We start from the raw sequence: 25,185 nt of genomic DNA, 5'->3' as shown, positions 1-25,185 counted from the left end.
GGGGGGGTGGTCCCGCCCTATAGAATCCCCCACAGAATCCCCTATAGGAGCCCCCGGCCGCCTCCCCCGCCTCGGCCGAGCCCCTCCTCCCCCCCGCCCCCGCCCCGCTCGTCACTTCCGGCCCCGCCCCCGTGACGTCACCGCCCTCCCGCGCTCCGCAAGGGGGGGGGAGGGGGGAGGAGCGCGGGGCCGGTGACGTCATCGCGCCCCTTCCTCACCAACCCCCCCCCCCAGGACACAGAGATCCCGTCCCTCCCCCCCCACGTGACCCCCCCACGTGACCCCTCTCCCCCCCACGTGACCCCCCTCTCCCCCCACGTGACCTCTCTCCCCCCACACGTGACCACTCCCCCCCCCCGCTCCCCCCACAGGGGCCTTGGAGGACCCAGGGGACCATAGAGATGCGCTCCGGAGGACTGAGGGGACCCCCAAGGACCATAGAGACGCGCTTGGGAGGACTGAGGGGCCCCTCGGGGGGCCCTGGAGGACCCAAGGACCATAGAGACGCGCTCCGGAGGACTGAGGGGACCCGGGGGGGGCCCTGGAGGACCCAGGGGACCATAGAGACGCGCTCCGGAGGACGGAGGGGACCCCCAAGGACCATAGAGACGCGCTCGGGAGGACTGAGGGGACCCCCAAGGACCATAGAGACGCGCTTGGGAGGACTGAGGGGCCCCTGGGGGGGGCCTTGGAGGACCCAGGGGACCATAGAGACGCGCTCCGGAGGACGGAGGGGACCCCCAAGGACCATAGAGACGCGCTCGGGAGGACCGAGGGGCCACGTTGGACGCGGAGGGGACATGTGGGGCAGGGGATGTGGGGCAGCGGCCCCTCCCGGTGACCCCCCCTGACCCCCAACTGCCCCCCCTAACCCCCCCCCCCCAAAAAAAAACCCAACGGGAGCCGGGGGTCCGGTGTCACGACACTTTATGACGACAACGATGGCGGAAGGGCGTGGCGGGGCGTGGCCTAGGCCCCACCTGTCCCCCCCCCAGGGTGTGGGTCCGCTATGGGGCGGGGTCGGCGCGGGCGCGGCGGGGCTGGTTGCGCTCGGGGTGGAGGAGGATGACGTAGACCTTGGGGGCGTAGAGGAGGCCCAGGGGGACGGAGGCCGAGAGGCTCATGGAGACCGTCAGGGTGGCCGTCTGCATCAGCACCTGCCCCACACCCCCCCGAAGGCCGCCCCACAGCCGTGGGTCCCGCCCCACCGCCCGCCCCATAGAACCCCCATCTCCAACCTCCCGGGGCCACCAAAGCCCCGGAACCCCCCTAGATCCCACCTCCTCCATCTCCTGGGGCCACCAAAGCGCCGGAACCCCCCCCAGATCCCACCTCCTCCATCCCTTGGGGCCACCAAACCCCTGGAACCCCCCCCAGATCCCACCTCCTCCATCCCTTGGGGCCACCAAACCCCTGGAACCCCCCCCAGATCCCACCTCCTCCATCCCTTGGGGCCACCAAACCCCTGGAACCCCCCCCAGATCCCACCTCCTCCATCCCTTGGGGCCACCAAAGCGCCGGAACCCCCCCCAGATCCCACCTCCTCCATCTCCTGGGGCCACCAAAGCCCCGGAACCCCCCCCAGATCCCACCTCCTCCATCTCCTGGTCACCCCAACCTCTTGGGTCCACCCCATAGACCCCCATCTCCAACCTCCTGGGGCCACCAAACCTCCGGAACCCCCCCCAGATCCCACCTCCTCCATCCCTTGGGGCCACCAAACCCCCGGAACCCCCCCTAGATCCCACCTCCTCCAACCCTTGGGGCCACCAAACCCCCGGAACTTCCCCCAGATCCCACCGCCTCCAGCTCCTGGGGCCACCAAACGTCCGGAACCCCCCCTAGATCCCACCTCCTCCATCCCTTGGGGCCACCAAACCCCTGGAATCCCCCCTAGATCCCACCTCCTCCATCTCCTGGGGCCACCAAAGCCCCGGAACCCCCCCCAGATGCCACCTCCTCCACCTCCTGGCCACCCCTTGAGATGTCCTCACCCTCTCGGCCGATTGGGCGGCGCCGAAGAAGATGGGGCCGAAGGCCAACCAGACGACGCAGGTGGTGTACATGGCGAAGCCGATGGGTTTGGCCTCGTTGAAGGTCTCGGGGACCCCCCGGGCTTTGACGGCGTAGACGGTGCAAGTCAACATGAGGAGAAGGGCGTAGGCCAAGCAGGCCAAGGTGGCCCCTTCGGCCATGTCACACCTGAGGACCCCGCGGGCGTCCTCGGGGTCGGGGGTGCGGCCCATCTCGTAGTCGATGAGGGCGTGGGGGGGGCGGACGAGGAGCCAGATGGCGGCGGCCACCAGCTGGAGGCCGCTCAAGGTGAAGGTGATGACCAGCTGGGAGGTGGGGCTGATGAAACGGGGCGGGGTCACCGACCGCTTGCCTGGGGCGGGGGGGGGGGGGGTGGAGGAGGAGAAAGAAGAGAGGAGTTATGGGGCACCCGGACACCTCGGGTCCACCCCCCGGGCACCTGGGTCCTCCAGAACTCTTGGTCCCCCCCATAACTCACCTTCCTTGGGGGCACAGTAGACGTGGCTGGTCTTGGTGAGGAGCACGGGGTAGGTGGAACCCCATCCTACGTCCCTCGTGACCCTCAACCTGATCTCAGGTGTCCCTCCCTGGATTCCTGCGTGTCCCCCAGACACCTGGATCCTCCAGAACTCTTGGTCCCCCCCATAACTCACCTTCCTCGAAGATACTCGGGATGTGGCTGGTCTTGGTGAGGAGCACGGGGTAGGTGGAACCCCATCCTACGTCCCTCAACCTCAACTCATCGGCCCCTCCCCGGACTCCTGGCCCCCTCCTGGTCTTCTGGATCCTCCAGAACTTCTGGTCCCCCCCATAACTCACCTTCCTCGAAGATAGTCGGGATGTGGCTGGTCTTGGTGAGGAGCACGGGGTAGGTGGAACCCCATCCTACGTCCCTCAACCTCAACTCATCGACCCCTCCCCGGACTCCGGCCACCCCCCCGGCCCCCCAGGTCATCGTCCCCCCCCCCGCCAAGATCTTCAGGCGGCCTCCGCCCCTCACCCTGCTCGAAGATCCTGTAGATGCGGTTGGTCTTGGTGAGGAGGGCGGCGTAGGTGAGGCTCATGCCCAAGCCCAGGAAGAGGCGGCGCAGGGCGCAGACGCCCACCCCGGGCTCGGCCACCATGACGAAGGTGATGGCGTAGACCAAGGCGATGCCGGCCAAGAGGACGTAGCTCAGCTCCCGCCCCGAGGCCTTGACGATGGGCGTCTCGTGGTGCTTCACGAAGGTGGCCAAGACGAAGGCGGTGGCCGCCAAGCCCAAGGTGGCCAAGGCCAAGGGGACGGCGGCCCAGGGGTCCCCCCAGCGCAGGCGCAGGACGGGGGTGGGGCGGCAGGCGGTGCGGTTGGGGGTGGGGCGCAGGTGGGGGGGGCAGGGCAGGCAGGTGAGGGGGTCGGCGCGGTAGCGGTAGCCCCCGCAGAGCTCGCAGTGCCAGCAGCAGGGGACGCCCTTCACCGGCTTCTTGCGCTCGCCGGGGCCGCAGGGGAGGCTGCAGACGGAGGGCGGGGGCGAGGTGGCGTTGGAGCCCCACTCCATCTCCTCGGCCTAGGGCGGGGCGGGGCGGGGCGGGGCGGGGCGGGGGGGGGGACAGAGAAGAAGGTGAGGGGCGCCCGGGGGACGGGCGGCGGCCGGGGAAGCTCAGGAGGTCGCGGGGAAGCAGCGGGAAACGGAGGAGAAGCGGCGGGAGGCCGTGGGGAGCCACCAGGAGAACGTGGGGAGCCACCAGGAGAACGTGGGGAGCACCAGGAGAAGGTGGGGAGCACCAGGAGAACACGGGGAGCACCAGGAGAACATGGGGAGCCACCAGGAGACCATGGGAAGCCACCAGGAGAACGTGGGGAGCCACCAGGAGACCATGGGGAGCCACCAGGAGAACATGGGGAGCACCAGGAGAACGTGGGGAGCCACCAGGAGAACGTGGGGAGCACCAGGAGAACATGGGGAGCACCAGGAGAACGTGGGGAGCCACCAGGAGACCATGGGGAGCCACCAGGAGAACGTGGGGAGCCACCAGGAGAACGTGGAGAACCACCAGGAGAACGTGGGGAGCACCAGGTGAACATGGGGAGCCACCAGGAGAACATGGGGAGCCACCAGGAGAACGTGGGGAGCCACCAGGAGAACGTGGGGAGCACCAGGAGAACATGGAGAACCACCAGGAGAACGTGGGGAGCCACCAGGTGAACATGGGGAGCACCAGGAGAACGTGGGGAGCACCAGGAGAACATGGAGAACCACCAGGAGAACGTGGGGAGCCACCAGGAGAACATGGGGAGCCACCAGGAGAACATGGGGAGCACCAGGAGAACGTGGGGAGCACCAGGAGAACATGGGGAGCCACCAGGACAACATGGGGAGCCACCAGGAGAATGTGGGGAGCCACCAGGAGAACATGGGGAGCACACATTGACCCTTGAGAACCCACCCATGGGGCCACCAGTTGCCCATCGAGCTCCCCCCAGTTGCCCATCGAGGTCCTCCCAGTTGCCCATCGAGGTCCTCCCGGTTGCCCCTTGAGATCCTCCCGGTTGCCCATCGAGGTCCCCCCAGTTGCCCATCGAGGTCCCCCCAGTTGCCCATCGAGGTCCTCCCGGTTGCCCATTGAGGTCCTCCCAGTTGCCCATTGAGATCCCCCCAGTTGCCCATCGAGGTCCCCCCAGTTGCCCATCGAGGTCCTCCCGGTTGCCCATTGAGGTTCTCCCAGTTGCCCATTGAGATCCCCCCAGTTGCCCATTGAGATCCCCCCAGTTGCCCATCGAGATCCCACCACTTGCCCATCGAGGTTCTCCCAGTTGCCCCTTGAGCTCCCACCAGTTGCCCATCGAGGTCCTCCCAGTTGCCCATCGAGGTCCCCCCAGTTGCCCATCGAGCTCCCCCCAGTTGCCCATCGAGGTTCTCCCAGTTGCCCCTTCAGCTCCTCCCAGTTGCCCATCGAGGTCCTCCCAGTTGCCCATCGAGCTCCCCCCAGTTGCCCATCGAGGTTCTCCCAGTTGCCCATCGAGCTCCCCCCAGTTGCCCCTTGAGCTCCCACCAGTTGCCCATCGAGGTCCTCCCAGTTGCCCATCAAGGTCCTCCCAGTTGCCCCTTGAGCTCCCACCAGTTGCCCATCGAGGTCCTCCCAGTTGCCCATCGAGATCCCACCAGTTGCCCCTTGAGCTCCCCCCAGTTTCCCATCGAGGTCCTCCCAGTTGCCCCTTGAGCTCCCCCCAGTTGCCCATCGAGGTCCTCCCAGTTGCCCATTGAGGTTCTCCCAGTTGCCCCTTGAGCTCCCCCCAGTTGCTCATCGAGGTCCTCCCAGTTGCCCGTCGAGGTCCTCCCAGTTGCCCCTTGAGCTCCCACCAGTTGCCCCTTGAGGTCCTCCCAGTTGCCCATCAAGGTCCCACCAGTTGCCCATCAAGATCCCACCAGTTGCCCATCGAGGTCCTCCCAGTTGCCCCTTGAGATCCCCGCCGTTGCCCATCGAGGTCCCACCAGTTGCCCATCGAGATCTCCCCAGTTGCCCCTTGAGGTTCTCCCAGTTGCCCCTTGAGGTCCTCCCAGTTGCCCATCAAGGTCCCACCAGTTGCCCATCAAGATCCCACCAGTTGCCCATCGAGGTCCTCCCAGTTGCCCCTTGAGATCCCCCCAGTTGCCCATCGGGGTCCCACCAGTTGCCCATTGAGATCCCCCCAGTTGCCCATCGAGCTCCCCCCAGTTGCCCATCAAGATCCCACCAGTTGCCCCTTGAGGTCCCCCCAGTTGCCCATCAAGGTCCCCCCAGTTGCCCCTTGAGCTCCCACCAGTTGCCCCTTGAGGTCCCCCCAGTTGCCCATTGAGCTCCCCCCAGTTGCCCATCAAGGTCCCCCCAGTTGCCCCTTGAGCTCCCACCAGTTGCCCATCGAGGTCCTCCCAGTTGCCCCTTGAGGTCCCACCAGTTGCCCACCGAGCTCCCACCAGTTGCCCACCGAGATCCCACCAGTTGCCCATCGAGCTCCCACCAGTTGCCCCTTGAGCTCCCCCCAGTTGCCCGTTGAAGTCCCCCCAGTTGCCCGTTGAAGTCCCCCCAGTTGCCCCTTGAGCTCCCCCCAGTTGCCCATCGAGATCCCCCCAGTTGCCCATCAAGGTCCTCCCAGTTGCCCATCGAGTTTCTCCCAGTTGCCCATCGAGGTCCCACCAGTTGCCCCTTGAGCTCCCACCAGTTGCCCATCGAGGTCCTCCCAGTTGCCCCTTGAGATCCCACCAGTTGCCCCTTGAGGTCCTCCCAGTTGCCCATCAAGGTCCCACCAGTTGCCCATCGAGATCCCACCAGTTGCCCATCGAGATCCCCCCAGTTGCCCATCAAGGTCCTCCCAGTTGCCCATCAAGGTTCTCCCAGTTGCCCATCAGGGTCCCACCAGTTGCCCACCGAGGTTCTCCCGGTTGCCCATCGAGGTTCTCCCAGTTGCCCATCGAGCTCCCCCCACTTGCCCATCAAGGTCCTCCCAGTTGCCCATCGAGCTCCCCCCAGTTGGCTATTGAGGTCCTCCCAGTTGCCCATCGAGATCCTCCCAGTTGCCCATCGAGGTCCTCCCAGTTGCCCATTGAGGACCCCCAGTTGCCCCTTGAGCTCCCCCCAGTTGCCCATCGAGGTCCTCCCAGTTGCCCCTTGAGCTCCCACCAGTTGCCCATCGAGATCCGCCCAGTTGCCCATCAAGGTTCTCCCAGTTGCCCATCGAGGTTCTCCCAGTTGCCCATCGAGATCCCCCCAGTTGCCCATCAAGGACCTCCCAGTTGCCCATCGAGGTCCCACCAGTTGCCCATCGAGGTCCTCCCAGTTGCCCCTTGAGATCCCACCAGTTGCCCCTTGAGGTCCTCCCAGTTGCCCATCAAGGTCCCACCAGTTGCCCATCGAGATCCCACCAGTTGCCCATCGAGGTTCTCCCAGTTGCCCATCGAGGTCCTCCTGGTTGCCCCTTGAGATCCCCCCAGTTGCCCATCGGGGTCCCACCAGTTGCCCCTTGAGATGCCACCAGTTGCCCATCGAGGTCCCCCCAGTTGCCCATCGAGGTCCTCTCAGTTGCCCCTTGAGATCCCCCCAGTTGCCCCTTGAGGTTCTCCCAGTTGCCCCTTGAGCTCCCACCAGTTGCCCATCGAGATCCCCCCAGTTGCTCATCGGGGTTCCCCCAGTTGCCCCTTGAGCTCCCCCCAGTTGCCCATTGAGCTCCCACCAGTTGCCCATCAAGGTTCTCCCAGTTGCCCCTTGAGCTCCCACCAGTTGCCCATCGAGGTCCTCCCAGTTGCCCCTTGAGGTCCCACCAGTTGCCCATCGAGGTCCCACCAGTTGCCCCTTGAGGTCCTTCTGGTTGCCCATCGAGCTCCCACCAGTTGCCCATCGAGGTCCCCCCAGTTGCCCATCGAGCTCCCACCAGTTGCCCATCGAGGTCCCCCCAGTTGCCCATCGACCTCCCCCCAGTTGCCCATCGAGGTCCCCCCAGTTGCCCATCGACCTCCCCCCAGTTGCCCCTTGAGGTTCTCCCAGTTGCCCACCGAGCTCCCCCCGGTTGCCCCGGTTGCCGGCGCGGTTGCCCCCGTTGCCCGCCCGGTTGCCCCCGTTGCCGGCGCGGTGGCCCCCGGGGGACGCACCCTGAGGCGCAGCCCCTGCACCCACTGCCCCACGGCCCGGTAGGTGCCGCTGCCGTTGCCCCCCTGGAACTGGAAGATGTCGTAGCGCCCGGGCGCGTCCCCGTTCTCGTTGAAGGTCACCGGCGTCCCCGCGCTGCCTGCGCACCAGTACAGACCAGTACAGACCAGTACACACCAGTACAGACCCAAAAAAACCCCAAAAAACCCCAAAATCGTTAAAAACCAGTATAAACCAGTAGAAACCAGTAAGGGCCGCTGGCACCAGCCGTCAAAGAAGAGTCAACCCCCCGCCCCAGACCCCGCTGCGGGGCAAACCAGTGCTCCCAGTATATCCCAGTATGGTCTGCAGCGCCTGCCAGGCGCCGCTAATCCCGTCCCAGTGCCCTCCCAGTATATCCCAGTGCCTCCCAGTATATCCCAGTGCCTCCCAGTATGGCTCCCGGTCCCTCCCAGTGCCCTTTGACCCCCTCCCAGTCCCCTCCCAGTCCCTCCCAGTGCCTCCCAGTGCCTCCCAGTGCCCTCCCAGTGCCTCCCAGTGCCCTCCCAGTGCCTCCCAGTATATCCCAGTGCCTCCCATCCCCCTCCCAGTTCCTCCCAGTTCCTCCCAGTGCCTCCCAGTACGGCTCCTAGTCCCTCCCAGTATGACCCAGTGTGGCTCCCAGCGCCTCCCAGTACATCCCAGTGCACCCCAGTGCCCTTTTCTCCCCTCCCAGCTCCCTCCCAGTGATCTCCCAGTATATCCCAGTGCCTCCCAGTGCCCTTTGACCCCCTCCCAGTCCCCTCCCAGTATATCCCAGTGCTCTCCCAGTGCTTCCCAGTGCCTCCCAGTATGGCTCCCAGTCCTTCCCATTATGACCCTGTATCGCCCCCAGTTCCTCCCAGTGCCTCCCAGTCCCTCCCAGTCCCTCCCAGTGCTCTCCCAGTGCTTCTCAGTGCCTCCCAGTATGGCTCCCAGTGCCCTCCCAGTGCCCTCCCAGTATATCCCAGTGCCTCCCAGTATGTCCCAGTGCCCTCCCAGTATATCCCAGTGCCTCCCAGCGGCCTTTTACCCCCTCCCAGCCCCCTCCCAGTCCCTCCCAGTGCCCCCCAGTATATCCCATTGCCTTCCCAGTATATCCCAGTGCCTCCCAGTATGTCCCAGTGCCCTCCCAGTCCCTCCCAGTGCCCTTTTACCCCCTCCCAGTCCCTCCCAGTCCCTCCCAGTCCATCCCAGTGCCCTCCCAGTGCTTCCCAGTGCCTCCCAGTATGGCTCCTAGTCCTTCCCAGTATGACCCTGTATGGGCCCCAGTGCCTCCCAGTCCCCTCCCAGTGCCTCCCAGTGCCCTTCCAGCCCCTCCCAGTCTCTCCCAGTCCCTCCCGGTGCCCTCCCAGTATATCCCAGTCCCCTCCCAGTATGTCCCAGTCCCTCCCAGTGCCCTCCCAGTATATCCCAGTCCCCTCCCAGTATATCCCAGTACCTCCCAGCGCCCTTTTCTCCCCTCCCAGCATATCCCAGTCCCTCCCAGTCCCTCCCAGTCCCCTCCCAGTATGTCCCAGTCCCCTCCCAGTCCCTCCCAGTGCCCTTTTCTCCCCTCCCAGTATATCCCAGTCCCCTCCCAGTATGTCCCAGTCCCTCCCAGTGCCCTCCCAGTATAACCCAGTCCCTCCCAGCATGTCCCAGTCTCTCCCAGTGCCCTCCCAGTCTCTCCCAGTGCCCTCCCAGTATGTCCCAGTCCCTCCCAGTGCCCTCCCAGTCCCTCCCAGTCCCTCCCAGTCCCCTCCCAGTATACCCCAGTGCCCTCCCAGTATATCCCAGTCCCTCCCAGTCCCCTCCCAGTATCTCCCAGTCCCTACCAGTATATCCCAGTCCCCTCCCAGTCCCTCCCAGTCCCTCCCAGCGCCTTTTTCTCCCCTCCCAGTCCCCTCCCAGTATATCCCAGTCCCTCCCAGTCCCTCCCAGTCCCCTTTTCTCCCCTCCCAGTATGTCCCAGTCCCTCCCAGTCCCCTCCCAGTCCCTCCCAGTCCCCTCCCAGTCCCTCCCAGCGCCCTTTTCTCCCCTCCCAGTCCCCCCCAGTCCCTCCCAGTCCCCTCCCAGTATATCCCAGTCCCCTCCCAGTCCCTCCCAGTCCCCTCCCAGTCCCCTCCCAGTCCCCCCCAGTCCCTCCCAGTATACCCCAGTATATCCCAGTCCCCCCAGTCCCTCCCAGTCCCTCCCAGTGCCCTTTTCTCCCCTCCCAGTCCCTCCCAGTCCCTCCCAGCGCCCTTTTCTCCCCTCCCAGTCCCCCCCAGTCCCTCCCATTCCCTCCCAGTCCCCTCCCAGTCCCTCCCAGTCCCCTTTTCTCCCCTCCCAGTCCCCTCCCAGTCCCTCCCAGTGACCTTTTCTCCCCTCCCAGTCCCCTCCCAGTCCCTCCCAGTCCCTCCCAGTCCCCTCCCAGTGCCCTTTTCTCCCCTCCCAGTCCCTCCCAGTCCCTCCCAGTCCCCTTTTCTCCCCTCCCATTCCCTCCCAGTCCCTCCCAGTCCCTCCCAGTCCCCTCCCAGTATTCCCCAGTCCCCTCCCAGTCCCCTCCCAGTCCCTCCCAGCGCCCTTTTCTCCCCTCCCAGTCCCCTCCCATTCCCTCCCAGTATACCCCAGTCCCTCCCATTCGCCTCCCAGTCCCCCCAGTGCCCTTTTCTCCCCTCCCAGTCCCTCCCAGTCCCCCCAGTCCCTCCCAGTCCCCTTTTCTCCCCTCCCATTCCCTCCCAGTCCCCCCAGTCCCCCCAGTCCCCCCAGTGCCCCCAGTGCCCCCCCGCTCACCGTTGAAGGCCACCCCGCGGATGTGCCTGAGGAGGCGGCGCCCGTCGGGCGGGTCCGCGCGGGGGCAGAGCCCCCCCCCGGGACAGGCCTCGCGCAGCAGCGCGTGCAGCGCGTGCGCCATGGCCAGCACCGCGTCGATGACGAACTGCACCTTCCCCTCCTGCTCGTAGGGCGAGTCCCGCCCGATGCGCTCCCGCCCTGCCCCACCGCCGGACCCACACTTGGGGGGCGCCCGGCCACGGGGGGGGGGGATGGGGCACCCCCAGCCCCACCTCACAGGGCGGAGGAGGCCCCGGGGGTGAGGCGCGGGGAGGGGAAGGGGGCTATGGGGCACGTTAAGCGGGGCTCTGCCCCACACTTATGGGGCGCAGACCCACACATGCCCGCACAAGTTATGGGGCACACAGAGAATCCCATCTTATAGGGTGGAGGAGGCCCCGGGGATGAGCTGTGGGGCGGGGAAGGGGACTATAGGGCACGTTAAGCGGGGCTCTGCCCCACACTTATGGGGCGCAGACCCACACAAGTTATGGGGCACACAGAGAATCCCATCTTATAGGGTGGAGGAGGCCCCAGGGATGAGGTGTGGGGCGGGGAAGGGGACTGTGGGGAAGTATAAGTGGGGCTCTGCCCCACACTTATGGGGCGCAGACCCACACATGCTCCCCACAAGCTATGGGGCACACAGAGAATCCCATCTTATAGTGTGGGGGAGGCACCGGGGGTGAGACGTGGGGTGGGGAAGGGGACTATAGGGCACGTTAAGCGGGGCTCTGCCCCACACTTATGGGGCGCAGACCCACACAAGTTATGGGGCACGCAGAGAAACCCATCTTATAGGGTGTAGAAGCTGCCAGGGATGAGCTGTGGGGCGGGGAAGGGGACTATGGGGAAGATTAAGTGGGGCTCTGCCCCATGAGTGTGGGGCACAGACCCATGGCTGCCCCATAAGTTGGGGGTCACCCAGGGGAACCATCTTGGCAGGGGGGAGTGGGGCAGCCAGGGGTGCTATGGGGGGGGGCAGAGCTTTGGGGTTGGGGGGGGGGGGGGGTGGCGGTGTTACCTGTGCACTTGCGCGTGGGGCCGGCGGGGCCGCCGTGGGGCTGGCCGTGGGGCTGGCCGTGGGGCAGGTGGCAGTTGAAGTCGTCCTCCCAGAACTCGTGGAACCAGAGGTTGCGGCGGTTGTTCTCCAGCGAGCGGGAGGTGAAGTACTCGTCGAAGCCTGCGGGTCGCCGTGGGGCTGCCCCATAGCGCCGTGGGGCTGGCCCCATAGCGGGTGGGGCTGGCCCATAGAGACGCGACCCCCCCCCCCGCTGGATGGAACCCTCCCCCCGACCCGCTCCAGGCCTGGTGGATCCCCGTAAGGGAGATGAGGGTGGCGCCATGGGGCTGCCCCATAGCGCCGTGGGGCTGCCCCATAGCGTGTGGGTCTGCCCCATAGCGCCATGAGCCCAGGTGGAGATGGAACCCTCCCCCCAGCCCGCTCCAGGCCTGGTGGATCCCTACAAGGGTCATGTGGGTCGCACTGTGGGTCTGCCCCATAGCGCCGTGGGGCTGCCCCATAGCGTGTGGGTCTGCCCCATAGCAACGGGACCCCAGATGGAGATGGAACCCTCCCCCCAACCCACTTGACGCCTGGTGGATCCCCGTAAGGGAGATGAGGGTGGTGCCGTGGGTCTGCCCCATAGCGCCGTGGGGCTGCCCCATAGCGTGTGGGTCTGCCCCATAGCGCCATGAGCCCAGGTGGAGATGGAACCCTCCCCCCGACCCGCTCCAGGCCTGGTGGATCCCTACAAGGGTCATGTGGGTCGCACTATGGGGCTGCCCCATAGCGCCGTGGGGCTGCCCCATAGCGTGTGGGTCTGCCCCATAGCAACGTGACCCCAGGTGGAGATGGAACCCTCCCCGCGACCCACTCCAGGCCTGGTGGATCCCCGTAAGGGAGGTGAGGGTGGCGCCGTGGGGCTGCCCCATAGCGCCGTGGGTCTGCCCCATAGCGTGTGGGTCTGCCCCATAGCAATGTGACCCCAGATGGTGATGGAACCCTCCCCCCGACCCGCTCCAGGCCTGGTGGATCCCCGTAAGGGAGGTGAGGGTGGCGCCGTGGGGCTGCCCCATAGCGTGTGGGTCTGCCCCATAGCATGTGGGTCTGCCCCATAGCGCCATGAGCCCAGATGGAGCTGGAACCCTCCCCCCAGCCCGCTCCAGGCCTGGTGGATCCCTACAAGGGTCATGTGGGTCGCACTATGGGGCTGCCCCATAGCGCCGTGGGGCTGCCCCATAGCGTGTGGGTCTGCCCCATAGCAACGTGACCCCAGATGGTGATGGAACCCTCCCCCCGACCCGCTCCAGGCCTGGTGGATCCCCGTAAGGGAGGTGAGGGTGGTGCTGTGGGGCTGCCCCATAGCGCCGTGGGGCTGCCCCATAGCGTGTGGGTCACTCACCGGGGACGGAGGCGCGCTTGGGCAGGATGGTGATGGCGCCGCGGGCGGCCGCCTCCAGCCCGGCCACGGGCCCCATCTTGGCCCCCCAACTGTCGGAGCCCACCCAGGAGAAGTGCCCCGAGAGGTTGGCGCCCGCCGCCGCCTCCAGCACCCGCCTGCGGGGAACTGGGAGCTACTGGGAGGCACTGGGAGGGACCGGGGGGGGCTGGGATATACTGGGGGGGGGCTGGGAGGGGACTGGGAGGGACTGGGATATACTGGGAGGGACTGGGAAGGGACTGGGAAGGAACTGGGAGGCACTGGGATATACTGGGAGGGACTGGGAGACACTGGGAGGGCACTGGGATATACTGGGAGGGACTGGGAAGGGACTGGGAGGGACTGGGAGACACTGGGAGGGGACTGGGATATACTGGGAGGGGACTGGGAGGGACTGGGATATACTGGGAGGGGACTGGGATATACTGGGAGGGACTGGGAAGGGACTGGGAAGGAACTGGGAGGCACTGGGATATACTGGGAGGGACTGGGAGACACTGGGAGGGGACTGGGATATACTGGGAGGGACTGGGAAGGGACTGGGAAGGAACTGGGAGGCACTGGGATATACTGGGAGGGACTGGGAGACACTGGGAGGGGACTGGGATATACTGGGAGGGACTGGGAAGGGACTGGGAGGCACTGGGATATACTGGGAGGGACTGGGATATACTGGGAGGGGACTGGGATATACTGGGAGGGACTGGGAAGGGACTGGGAGGCACTGGGATATACTGGGAGGGACTGGGATAGACTGGGAGGGCACTGGGAGGGACTGGGAGGGGACTTGGGGGGAACTGGGATATACTGGGAGGGAATGGGAGGGACTGGGAGGGACTGGGAGACACTGGGAGGGAACTGGGATATACTGGGAGGGGATTGGGAGGGACTGGGAGGGGACTGGGGGGAACTGGGCTATACTGGGAGGGGACTGGGATATACTGGGAGGGACTGGGAAGGGACTGGGAAGGAACTGGGAGGTACTGGGATATACTGGGAGGGACTGGGAGACACTGGGAGGGGACTGGGATATACTGGGAGGGGACTGGGATATACTGGGAGGGACTGGGAAGGGACTGGGAGGCACTGGGCTATACTGGGAGGGACTGGGAGACACTGGGAGGGGACTAGGATATACTGGGAGGGACTGGGAGGGACTGGGCTATACTGGGAGGGACTGGGATATACTGGGAGGGGACTGGGGGGCACTGGGATATACTGGGAGGGGATTGGGGCAGACTGGGATATACTGGGAGGGGACTGGGATATACTGGGAGGGGAATGGGAGGGACTGGGACATACTGGGAGGGACTGGGAAGGGACTGGGAGGGACTGGGAGAAACTGGGAGACACTGCGAGGGACTGGGGGGGGAATTGGGGGGGGACTGGGATATACTGGGAGGGCACTGGGAGCAACTGGGAGGCACTGGGATACACTGGGAAGTAACTGGGAGGGACTGGGAGGGGACTGTAAGGGACTGGGGGCGGGGGGGAGTGTGTGTTCCTGGAGCAGTCCCTGCTCTGTACTGGTCCATACTGGTCTATACTGGTCTATACTGGTCCATACTGGTCTATACTGGGGGTTACTGGTCATTTGATCGGTGCCACCCGCACGCTGAAGCCACCGTGGGCCGCGCTGGGGCCACTGGGGGGGGTTCCTGGGCCAGTCCCTGCTCTGTACTGGTCTATACTGGTTTATACTGGTCCGTACTGGTCCATACTGGTCCATACTGGGGGTTACTGGTTATTTGAACGGTGCCACCCGCATGCTGTAGCCACTGTGGGCCACGCTGGGGCCACTGGGGGGGGGTTCCTGGGCCAGTCCTTGCTCTGTACTGGTCCTTACTGGTCCATACTGGTTTATACTGGTTTATACTGGTCTGTACTGGTCTATACTGGTCTATACTGGGGGTTACTGGTCATTTGATCGGTGCCACCCGCACGCTGAAGCCACCGTGGGCCGCGCTGGGGCCACTGGGGGGGGTTCCTGGGCCAGTCCCTGCTCTGTACTGGTCCTTACTGGTCCATACTGGTTTATACTGGTCTATACTGGTCTATACTGGTCTATACTGGGGGTTACTGGTTATTTGATCGGTGCCACCCGCACACTGTAGCCACTGTGGGCCGCGCTGGGGCCACTGGGGGGGGTTCCTGGGCCAGTCCTTGCTCTGTACTGGTCCTTACTGGTCCATACTGGCTTATACTGGTTTATACTGGTCTATACTGGTCCATACTGGTCTATACTGGGGGTTACTGGTCATTTGATCGGTGCCACCCGCACGCTGAAGTCATTGTGGGCCGCGCTGGGGCCACTGGGGTGGGTTCCTGGGCCAGTCCCTGCTCTGTACTGGTCCTTACTGGTCCATACTGGTTTATACTGGTTTATACTGGTCCGTACTGGTCTATACTGGCGGTTACTGGTTATTTGAACGGTGCCACCCTCACGCTGTAGCCACTGTGGGCCGCGCTGGGGCCACTGGGGGGGTGTTCCTGGGCCAGTCCCTGCTCTGTACTGGTTCTTACTGGTCCATACTGGTTTATACTGGTTTATACTGGTCTGTACTGGTCTATACTGGTCTATACTGGGGGTTACTGGTCATTTGATCGGTGCCACCCGCACGCTGAAGTCATTGTGGGCCGCGCTGGGGCCACTGGGGGGGGGTTCCTGGGCCAGTCCCTGCTCTGTACTGGTCCGTACTGGTTTATACTGGTTTATACTGGTCTGTACTGGTGCGTACCGGATGTCGTCCTCGTTGGCGAAGAGCACGACGCCGCGGGCCGTGGACGTCTCCATCAGGCGCCCGATGACTTTGGCGAACTCCCCCGGCCGCGGCTCCCGCGGGATCTTGATGGACTGGGCGATGCACAGGCCCCCTGCACCAGTACAGACCAGTACGCACCAGTACGGACCAGTACGCACCAGTACGCACCAGTACGGACCAGTAGGAACAGGCGCCACCCCCCACCACCAGCACCAGGGACCCCCGGCCCCGCGCCGGCCCCCGGGGAGGGGGCAACACCCTCGCGGACCCCCCCCCCCCCCTTCCCAGTATATCCCAGTGCCTCCCAGTGCCCTTCCCAGTACGTCCCAGTCCCTCCCAGTCCCCTCCCAGTGCCCTCCCAGTGCCTCCCAGTCCCTGCCAGTGCCCTTTTACCCCCTCCCAGTGCCTCCCAGGGCCCTCCCAGTGCTCCCCAGTGCCCCCCAATCCCCTCCCAGTCCCTCCCAGTGCTCCCCAGTGTCCTCCCAGTGCCTCCCAGTGCCCCCCCAATCCCCTCCCAGTGCCCCCCAATCCCCTCCCAGTCCCTCCCAGTGCTCCCCAGTGTCCTCCCAGTGCCTCCCAGTGCCCCCCCAATCCCCTCCCAGTGCCCCCCAATCCCCTCCCAGTGCCTCCCAGTGCCCTCCCAGTGCCCTCCCGGTGCTCCCCAGTGCCCCCCAATCCCCTCCCAGTCCCTCCCAGTCCCTCCCAGTGCCTCCCTGTGCCCTCCCAGTGCCCTCTCAGTGCCTCCCAGTATATCCCAGTGCCTCCCATCCCCCTCCCAGTTCCTCCCAGTTCCTCCCAGTGCCTCCCAGTATGGCTCCTAGTCCCTCCCAGTATGACCCAGTGTGGCTCCCAGTGCCTCCCAGTACATCCCAGTGCACCCCACTGCCCTTTTCTCCCCTCCCAGCTCCCTCCCAGTGATCTCCCAGTATATCCCAGTGCCTCCCAGTGCCCTTTGACCCCCTCCCAGTCCCTCCCAGTATATCCCAGTGCTCTCCCAGTGCTTCCCAGTGCCTCCCAGTATGGCTCCCAGTCCTTCCCATTATGACCCTGTATCGTCCCCAGTCCCTCCCTGTCCCCTCCCAGTCCCTCCCAGTGCCCTTTTACTGCCTCCCAGTCCCTACCAGTGCCCTCCCGGTGCTCCCCAGTGCCCCCCAATCCCCTCCCGGTCCCTCCCAGTCCCCTCCCAGTGCCCTCCCAGTGCCCCCCCCAATCCCCTCCCGGTCCCTCCCAGTGCCCCCCAATCCCCTCCCAGACCCCTCCCAGTGCCTCCCAGTCCCTCCCAGTGCCTCCCAGTGCTCCCCAGTGCCTCCCAGTCCCTCCCAGTGCCTCCCAGTGCCTCCCAGTGCCCTCCCAGTCCCCTCCCAGTCTCTCCCAGTGCCTCCCAGTGCCTCCCAGTCCGTCCCAGTGCCCTCCCAGTGCCCCCCAATCCCCTCCCAGTCCCTCCCAGTCCCCTCCCAGTGCCCCCCAATGCCCTCCCAGTGCCCCCCAGTCTCTCCCAGTCCCTCCCAGTCCCTCCCAGTGCCCCCCAATCCCCTCCCAGTCCCTCCCAGTGCCCTCCCAGTGCCTCCCAGTCCCCTTCCAGTCCCTCCTAGTCCTTCCCAGTGTCCCCCAGCCCCTCCCAGTGCTCCCTAGTGCCCTCCCATTCCCTCCCAGTGCCCCCCCAATCCCCTCCCGGTCCCTCCCAGTGCCCTCCCAATGCTCCCCAGTGCCCCCCAATCCCCTCCCAGTGCCCTTCCAGTCCCTCCCAGTCCCTCCCAGTGCCCTCCCAGTGTCTCCCAGTGCCCTCCCAATGCTCCCCAGTGCCCCCCAATCCCCTCCCAGTCCCCTCCCAGTCCCTCCCAATGCTCCCCAGTGCCCCCCAATCCCTCCCAGTCCCCTCCCAGTCCCTCCCAGTTCTCCCCAGTGCTCCCCAATCCCCTTCCAGTGCCCTTTTCTCCCCTCCCAGTGCCTCCCAGTGCCTCCCAGTGCCCCCAGTGCCCCCCAATCCCCTCCCAGTGCCCTCCCAGTCCCTCCCAGTCCCTCCCAGTGCCTCCCAGTGCCCCCCAATCCCCTCCCAGTGCTCCCCAGTGCCCCCCAATCCCCTACCAGTCCCTCCCAGTCCCCTCCCAGTGCTCCCGCGTGCCCCCCAATCCCCTCCCAGTGCCCCCCAATCCCCTCCCAGTCCCTCCCAGTGCCCTCCCAGTGCTTCCCAGTCCCTCCCAGTCCCTCCTAGTCCTTCCCAGTGCCTCCCAGTCCCCTCCCAGTGCCCTCACCGTCCCTCCCAGTGCCTCCCAGTGCCCCCCAATGCCCTCCCAGTGCCCTCCCCGTCCCTCCCAGTGCCCTCCCAGTGCCCCCAGTCCCTGCCAGTGCCCTTTTACCCCCTCCCAGTCCCTCCCAATGCCTCCCAGTCCGTCCCAGTGCCCTCCCAGTGCCCCCCAATCCCCTCCCAGTCCCTCCCAATCCCCTCCCAGTGCCCCCCAATCCCCTCCCAGTGCCCCCAGTGCCCCCCAATCCCCTCCCAGACCCCTCCCAGTCCCTCCCAGTCCCTCCCAGTGCTCCCCAGTGCCCCCCAATCCCCTCCCAGTGCCTCCCAGTGCCCTCCCAGTGCCCCCCAGTGCCCCCCAATCCCCTCCCAGTCCCTCCCAGTCCCTCCCAGTGCTCCCCAGTGCCCCCCAATCCCCTCCCAGTGCCTCCCAGTGCCCTCCCAGTGCCCCCCAGTGTCCCCCAATCCCCTCCCAGTGCCTCCCAGTGCCCTCCCAGTGCTCCCCAGTGCCCTCCCAGTGCCCTACCAGTGCCCCCCCAATCCCCTCCCGGTCCCTCCTAGTGCCTCCCAGTGCCCCCCAATCCCCTCCCAGACCCCTCCCAGTCCCTCCCAGTCCCTCCCAGTGCCCTCCCAGTGCTCCCCAGTGCTCCCCAATCCCCTCCCAGTGCCTCCCAGTCCCTCCCAGTGCCTCCCAGTGCCCTCCCAGTGCTCCCCAGTGCCCCCCAATCCCCTCCCAGTCCCTCCCAGACCCTCCCAGTGCCCTCCCAGTGCTCCCCAGTGCCTCCCAATCCCCTCCCAGTCCCTCCCAGTGCCCTCCCAGTCCCCTCCCAGTGCTCCCCAGTGCCCCCCAATCCCCTCCCAGTCCCTCCCAGTGCCCTCCCAGTGCCCCCCCAATCCCCTCCCAGTCCCTCCCAGTGCCTCCCAGTGCCTTCCCAGTGCCTCCCAGTGCCCCCCAATCCCCTCCCAGCCCCTCCCAGTCCCTCCCAGTGCCCTTTTCTCCCCTCCCAGTGCCCCCCAATCCCCTCCCAGTGCCTCCCAGTGCCTCCCAGTCCCTCCCCGTGCCCTCCCCGTCCCTCCCAGTGCCTCCCAGTGCCCCCAGTGCCCCGGTGCCCGCACCGGCCTCGCGGGAGCTCTGGACGAAGGCCTCCACGCCGCTCTCGCCGTAGTTGCCCTCGGAGGCCAGGGTGGAGACGTAGCTCCAGCCCAGGGCCCGCACCACGTCCACCATGGCCTGCGCCTGGTAGGAGTCGGGGGGCACCACGCGGGAGAAGAACTCGTAGCGCCCCGGGTCGCTCAGCTCCGGCGCCGTGGAGGCGTAGCTGATCTGCGGGATCTGCCCAGCCCGGCGCCGTCAGGGGCGGCGGGGACACCGGGGACAGCGGGGACAGCGGGGACAGCGGGGACATGGGGGGCATCGGGGACAGCAGGGACAGCGGGGACATGGGGGGCATCGGGGACAGCAGGGACATGGGGGGCATCAGGGGCGTCAGGGACGTGGGGGGCATCAGGGACATCGGGGACATCGGGGATGTCAGGGACATCGGGGACACCAGGGACATCAGGGACATCAGGGGCGGCGGGGACACCAGGGACATCGGGGACACCGGGGACGTCAGGGACATGGGGGGCATCAGGGACATCAGGGACATCAGGGACATGGGGGACACCGGGGACATCAGGGACATCAGGGACACCAGGGACAGCGGGGACATCGGGGACACCGGGGACGTCAGGGACATGGGGGGCATCAGGGACATCAGGGACATCGGGGACATCAGGGACGTCAGAGGCGTCAGGGACGTGGGGGGCATCAGGGACATCGGGGACATCGGGGACATCAGGGACGTCAGGGACATGGGGGGCGTCAGGGGCGTCAGGGGCGTCAGGGACATTGGGGACATCAGGGACATCAGGGGCGGCGGGGACACCGGGGACACCGGGGACAGCGGGGACAGCGGGGACATCAGGGACGTCGGGGACGTCAGGGACGTCAGGGGCGGCGGGGACATCAGGGACACCGGGGACACCAGGGACATCGGGGACATGGGGGGCATCGGGGACATCAGGGACGTCAGGGGCGGCAGGGACATCGGGGACATCAGGGACATCGGGGACATCGGGACACCGGGGACATGGGGGGCATCAGGGACATCGGGGACATCAGGGACACCGGGGACATTGGGGACATCGGGGACATTGGGGACATCGGGGACGTCAGGGACGTCAGGGGTGGCAGGGACATCGGGGACATTGGGGACGTCAGGGACATTGGGGACATCGAGGACATCGGGGACACCGGGGACACCGGGGACGTCAGGGGCAGCAGGGCCGTGGGGGGACGTTGGGGACACGGGGGCCGTGGGGGGTATCGGGCAGATGGGGGACATGGGGGACGTCGGGGACATCGGGGGTGTTGGTGGCACTGGGGACACGGGGGACATCGGGGACACGGGGGACATCGGGGGGATGTGGGGACATGGGGGGACGTGGGGGGGGGTGCGGGGGGGGGTGTCTCCTCGCTGACGCCCGGGGACATCTGGTGACATCTGGGGACATCTGGGGACATCTGGGGACACGGGTGGCCCTGTCCCCCCCCCCCCCCCGGTCCCTAATCCCCCCCCTAATCCCCCCCTGGGCCATTTGCCGCCGCCCCGGGGGATTGTGGGTAACGCCCCCCCCCCCCCCCCCCCAAAGTGTGGGGGGTGCGGAAGGTTCTGGAAGGGGGGGGAGGGGACACCCGGCGGTGACACCGTGGGGACAACGATGTCACCTCCCTCCCCCCCCCCCCCGCCATGGCCACCCCACGGCCGGGACAAGGGGGGGGACAGTGGCCACCACCGAGGGGGGGGGGGGGGGGGGGGGAGGTGGCCACTTGTCGCCCCCCCCCCATCCCTAAATCCTCCCCCCCCCCCCAGTGTCCCCCCCAAATGTCCCCAAATGTCCCCAAATGTCCCCAAACGTCCCCCCCAAACGCCCCGAACTCACAGCAAAGAGCCGGAGAACGTTGGCCACCACCATGGAGACGCAGCTGGCCAAGAACTTGCCCACCCCCCGTGTCCCCCCCCCCCCATAGCGATGTCCCCACCACCCAAACGTCCCCCCCCCCACGTCCCCAAATGTCCCCGAATGTCCCCAAACGTCCCCCCCCAAACACCCCAAACTCACGGTGAAGAGCCGGAGAATGTTGGCCACCATGATGGAGACGGAACTGGCCAAGACCTTGACCAACTGCCGTGTCCCCCCCCCATAGCGACGTCCCCACGACCCAACCCTGCCCCCCCATGTCCCCAAATGTCCCCAAATGTCCCCAAACATCCCCAAATGTCCCCCCCCAAACACCCCAAACTCACGGTGAAGAGCCAGAGAACGTTGGCCACCACCATGGGGATGCAGCTGGCCAAGAACTTGCCCACCCCCTTGCGTCCCCCCCCCCATAGCGATGTCCCCACCACCCAAACGTCCCCCCATGTCCCCAAATGTCCCCAAATGTCCCCAAATGTCCCCCCTGCGCCCCCCAAACACCCCAAACTCCCAGTGAAGAGCCAGAGAACGTTGGCCACCACGATGGAGACGCAGCTGGCCAAGAACTTGCCCACCCTCCGCGTCCCCCCCGTATAATGACGTCCCCATGACCCAACCCCACCCCCCCCATGTCCCCAAATGTCCCCAAATGTCCCCAAACGTCCCCAAATGTCCCCCCCCAAACACCCCAAACTCACGGTGCAGAGCCAGAGAACGTTGGCCACCATGATGGAGACGGAACTGGCCAAGACCTTGACCAACTGCTGTGTTCCCCCCCCCATAGCGACGTCCCCGCGACCCAAACATCCCCCCCCATGTCCCCAAATGTCCCCAAATGTCCCCAAACATCCCCCCCGCGCTCCCCAAACACCCCAAACTCACGGCGAAGAGCCGGAGCACGTTGGCCACCATGATGGAGACGGAACTGGCCGAAGCCCCGATGACCCCCACCAACCTTTCCGGGGGGGGTTTCCGATCGGACACCCCCCTTCCCCCTCGGCGGGGGGCAGGAGGCTGCGGACGAAGCTGAGGGTCTGTTCCAGGGCGTAAGTGTCCCGGGAGCAAGTGTCCAAGATCCGAGCCCCAGCGTCAAGTTGGGCAACACCCGGGGGTCGCCGTTGACCCGGTCCAGGGCGTAGAGCATGGCCTCCAGGCGGTGGATGCCCTTCTCCTTCTTCACCGGCCCGCAGGGCACCCCCGCCGGCCCCCGGGCGTGGACGGGGAAGAGCCCCCCCAGCGTCAGGTCGCCTCCAGGCGGATGGCGTGGGGCTGGGTGGGGGAGGGGGGGGCGGCCACCAGCACCACCCTCGTCATCGTCGTCATCGTCATCATCAGCATCATCTTCACGGCCACGGGCCACCACCGGCGGGCGGGCGGGGGCGGCATGGCAGGGCTGGGGGGGGGTGGGGGGGGAGACTCCATATTAGGTGGGGGGCAGCCGTTGAGGGGGGGCCGGGGGGTGAGGAAGGGGTCAGTGGTGGCACCGCCATCATCAACACGGTGGCCACCACCGGCGGGCGGGCGGGGGCGACATGGCGGGGCTGGGGGGGGGAGATATGGGGAGTTGGAGGGGGGGGAGACTCCATATTAGGTGGGGGGCAGCCATTGAGGGGGACGAGGAGGGGTCAGTGGTGGCCACCGCCATCATCAACATGGTGGCCACCACCCATCATCGACATGGTGGCCACCACCAGCGGGCGGGCGGGGGCGGCACGGAGGGGCTGGGGGGGGGGAGACACCATATTAGGTGGGGGGCAGCCATTGAGGGGACGAGGAGGGGTCAGTGGTGGCCACCGCCATCATCAACACGGTGGCCACCACCAGCGGTGGGGCGGGGGCGACATGGCGGGGCTGGGGGGGGGAGATATGGGGAGTTGGGGGGGGGGAGACTCCATATTAGGTGGGGGGCAGCCATTGAGGGGGGGCCGGGGGGGCGAGGACAGGGGGGTCAATGGTGGCCACCACCGCCATCAACGTGGTGGCCACCACCACAAGGCAGGCGGGGGCGGGGGGGGGGGATATGGGGGTTTGGGGGGGGATCTATGGGGTGGGGGCACCCTATGGGGTTGGGGAGGGGGGGGACACACTGTGGGGGGGTGACCTATGGGGTGAGGGGGCAGCTTATGGGGTGGGGGGCACCAGGTGGGTGGTTGGGGGGGGGGGGGGGCCACCCTATAGGCCTATGGGGCGGGGGGGGCAGCACCCTACGGGGTGGGGGGGGAACACTGGGGTGGGGGGGGTCAGTCTATGGGGTGGGGAGGGCACCCTATGGGTCTAGAGGGGTGGGGGGGCACCCATTGGGGGGGGGGAGTCTATGGGGCGGGGGGGGGCACCCTATGGGGTGGGGGGGAGTCTATGGGGCAGGGGGGGGGCACCCTATGGGTCGGGGGGAGTCTATGGGGCAGGGGAGGGGCACCCTATGGGGTCGGGGGGAGTCTATGGGGCAGGGGGGGGGCACCCTATGGGGTCACTTGTGGGGCCTGGCCCCCCCCCGCCCCGCCCCCCATCCAGCCCCACTCACCCGGACGCCGGGTCCCTCCTGTGCGTGTGTGTCCCCACGGTGTCCCCCGTGCGGTGTGTCCCCCCCCCCCACAGTGTCCCCTCCCCGTGTCCCCCCCCCCCCCTCGCGGTGTCCCCCCCCGGCCCGGATTAGGGGGGGGGGGAGGGGATAATCCGGCTGCTCGGCTCCAGCCGCGGGGGGGGGGGGACACATTAAGGGCTGAGGGGACATTTCGGGGGGGCTCGAGTGACATTTGGGGGGGGGGATTTAGTGACGTTCGGGGAGGGGGGGGGGGTTGAGGGACACCGGGGGCTCAGGGGACATTGGGGCGGGGGGGGGCCCGAGTGACATTGGGGGGGGTCTAAGGGACATTTTTGGGGGGGGGGGAACTGAGGGGACACTGGGGGGGGGTCTAAGGTGACACCGGGGGGGCTCTAAGGGGACATTGGGGGGGTTTAAAGGGACATCGGGGGGGGGGGGGGGTGGCGCTGAGGCCACGTTGTGGCTCCCGGACGCCCCGACCACGCCCCCGGTGCCCGAAACCACGCCCCCGGTGCCCGAAACCACGCCCCCAGTGCTCGAACCACGCCCCCCAGTGCTCGAAACCACGCCCCCGGTGCCCGAAACCACGCCCCATCTCCCAAAGCCACGCCCCTCCTCCCAAACCGCGCCCACCGCCGCAAATGGGAACCCCGTCGAAAGCCACGCCCCCTCCTCCCTAAACCACGCCCCCTCCTCCCCAAACCACGCCCCCTCCTCCCCAAACCACGCCCCCTCCTCCCTAAACCGCGCCCCCCCATGCCCTCCGCGCGCCGCGCTTTGCGGCCCTTTTGCGACAGCGCCCGCCCCCCTCCCCTCCCTTTCCCCCGCTTTACGGCACTTCCGCCTCTTTTACGACCGGCCGGCGGTGCCGCAGGAGGTGCGGGGCCGGGGGGCGTTTGGGGCTCGGGGGGGGCCTGAGGGGCCGGGGGGGGGGGTTGGGGGTGCCCTGGAGGGGTTGAGGGGGGGGCCCCCTATGGGGTGCCCCCCCCCCCCCCGCCCTTAACCCTCCCCTTCTCCCCACGGCAGGGCCCATGACGGCGGCCGAGCGCTCCCCCCCGCCGCGGGAGGAGGAGGAGGAGGAGGAGGAGGCGGCGGGGGGTGAAGGCCCCCAGGCCCCCCCCGGCCCTGGTGCCCCCCCCGGCCAAGCGGGTGGTGCCGGGGGTGCTCTATCTCCCTTTTCTCCCCCGGGCTTCGGCCCCGCCAGGCCCGGACCCTGCTGGGGCCCACGGGGAGCTGGGGAGGGTCTTCTTCCAGCCCCGCGGTGAGCACCCATGGGGGGGGGCTGGGGGGGGGGTCAGGGTGGGGGGGGGGGTCCCAGCAACCCCATGGTGGTGGGGTGGGGGGGGTCAGGTGCCCCATAGACCCCCCCCATAACCCAGAATGGGGGGGGGGGGTCAGAGCTCCCCCAAACCAGCACCCGTGGGGGTGTTTTGGGGGGGGGTGGGCAGCACCCATGGGTGCTCACCCGTTTTTGCCCCCCCCCCCCCCCCCCCACGGTCGCAGGCGGGGGGGTGAGGAAGAGGAGGCGTCGGCCGGGCCCTTCCTCCTTCTCCGAAGGCTGGGTGGAATTTCGGGACAAACGAGCGGCCAAACGAGCGGCCGCCCTCCTGCAGGGAGCACCCATGGGCGCCCGCCCCCGCAGCCCCTTCCGCCACCCACCGCTGGAGCCTCAAGGTGGGGGGGGCACCCATTTTTTGGGGAGGGGGGGGGGGGAGGGGGGGGTCGCAG

General features: G+C 67.1%; 1 protein-coding gene and 1 long non-coding RNA gene across 2 annotated transcripts; one reads left to right on the top strand and one right to left on the bottom strand.

Annotated features, from left to right (window-relative positions):
• Positions 1 to 920: 920 nt before the first annotated feature.
• LOC134508050 (metabotropic glutamate receptor 6-like) lies at positions 921 to 22,098 on the bottom strand. The gene is given in 12 exon segments (XM_063319118.1): positions 921 to 1,157; positions 1,995 to 2,386; positions 3,035 to 3,578; positions 7,635 to 7,771; positions 10,408 to 10,605; positions 11,471 to 11,629; positions 12,852 to 13,006; positions 15,629 to 15,764; positions 19,011 to 19,227; positions 21,798 to 21,883; positions 21,886 to 21,996; positions 21,999 to 22,098. Coding segments are annotated over 12 exon segments (2,346 nt in total). The 5' UTR covers positions 22,060 to 22,098; the 3' UTR covers positions 921 to 1,007.
• A 2,184-nt stretch (positions 22,099 to 24,282) lies between these two features.
• On the top strand, positions 24,283 to 25,125 carry LOC134508047 (uncharacterized). Its single transcript, XR_010068968.1, has 3 exons — positions 24,283 to 24,334; positions 24,484 to 24,718; positions 24,961 to 25,125. It is a non-coding gene; the product is annotated as an uncharacterized LOC134508047 (long non-coding RNA).
• Positions 25,126 to 25,185: the final 60 nt, after the last annotated feature.

This window comes from Chroicocephalus ridibundus, chromosome 30 (genome assembly GCF_963924245.1).
Source record: "Chroicocephalus ridibundus chromosome 30, bChrRid1.1, whole genome shotgun sequence".
Taxonomy (NCBI): domain Eukaryota; kingdom Metazoa; phylum Chordata; class Aves; order Charadriiformes; family Laridae; genus Chroicocephalus; species Chroicocephalus ridibundus.
Note: the sequence above shows the minus strand (reverse complement) of the source record. Positions and strands in the feature narration are given on the sequence as shown.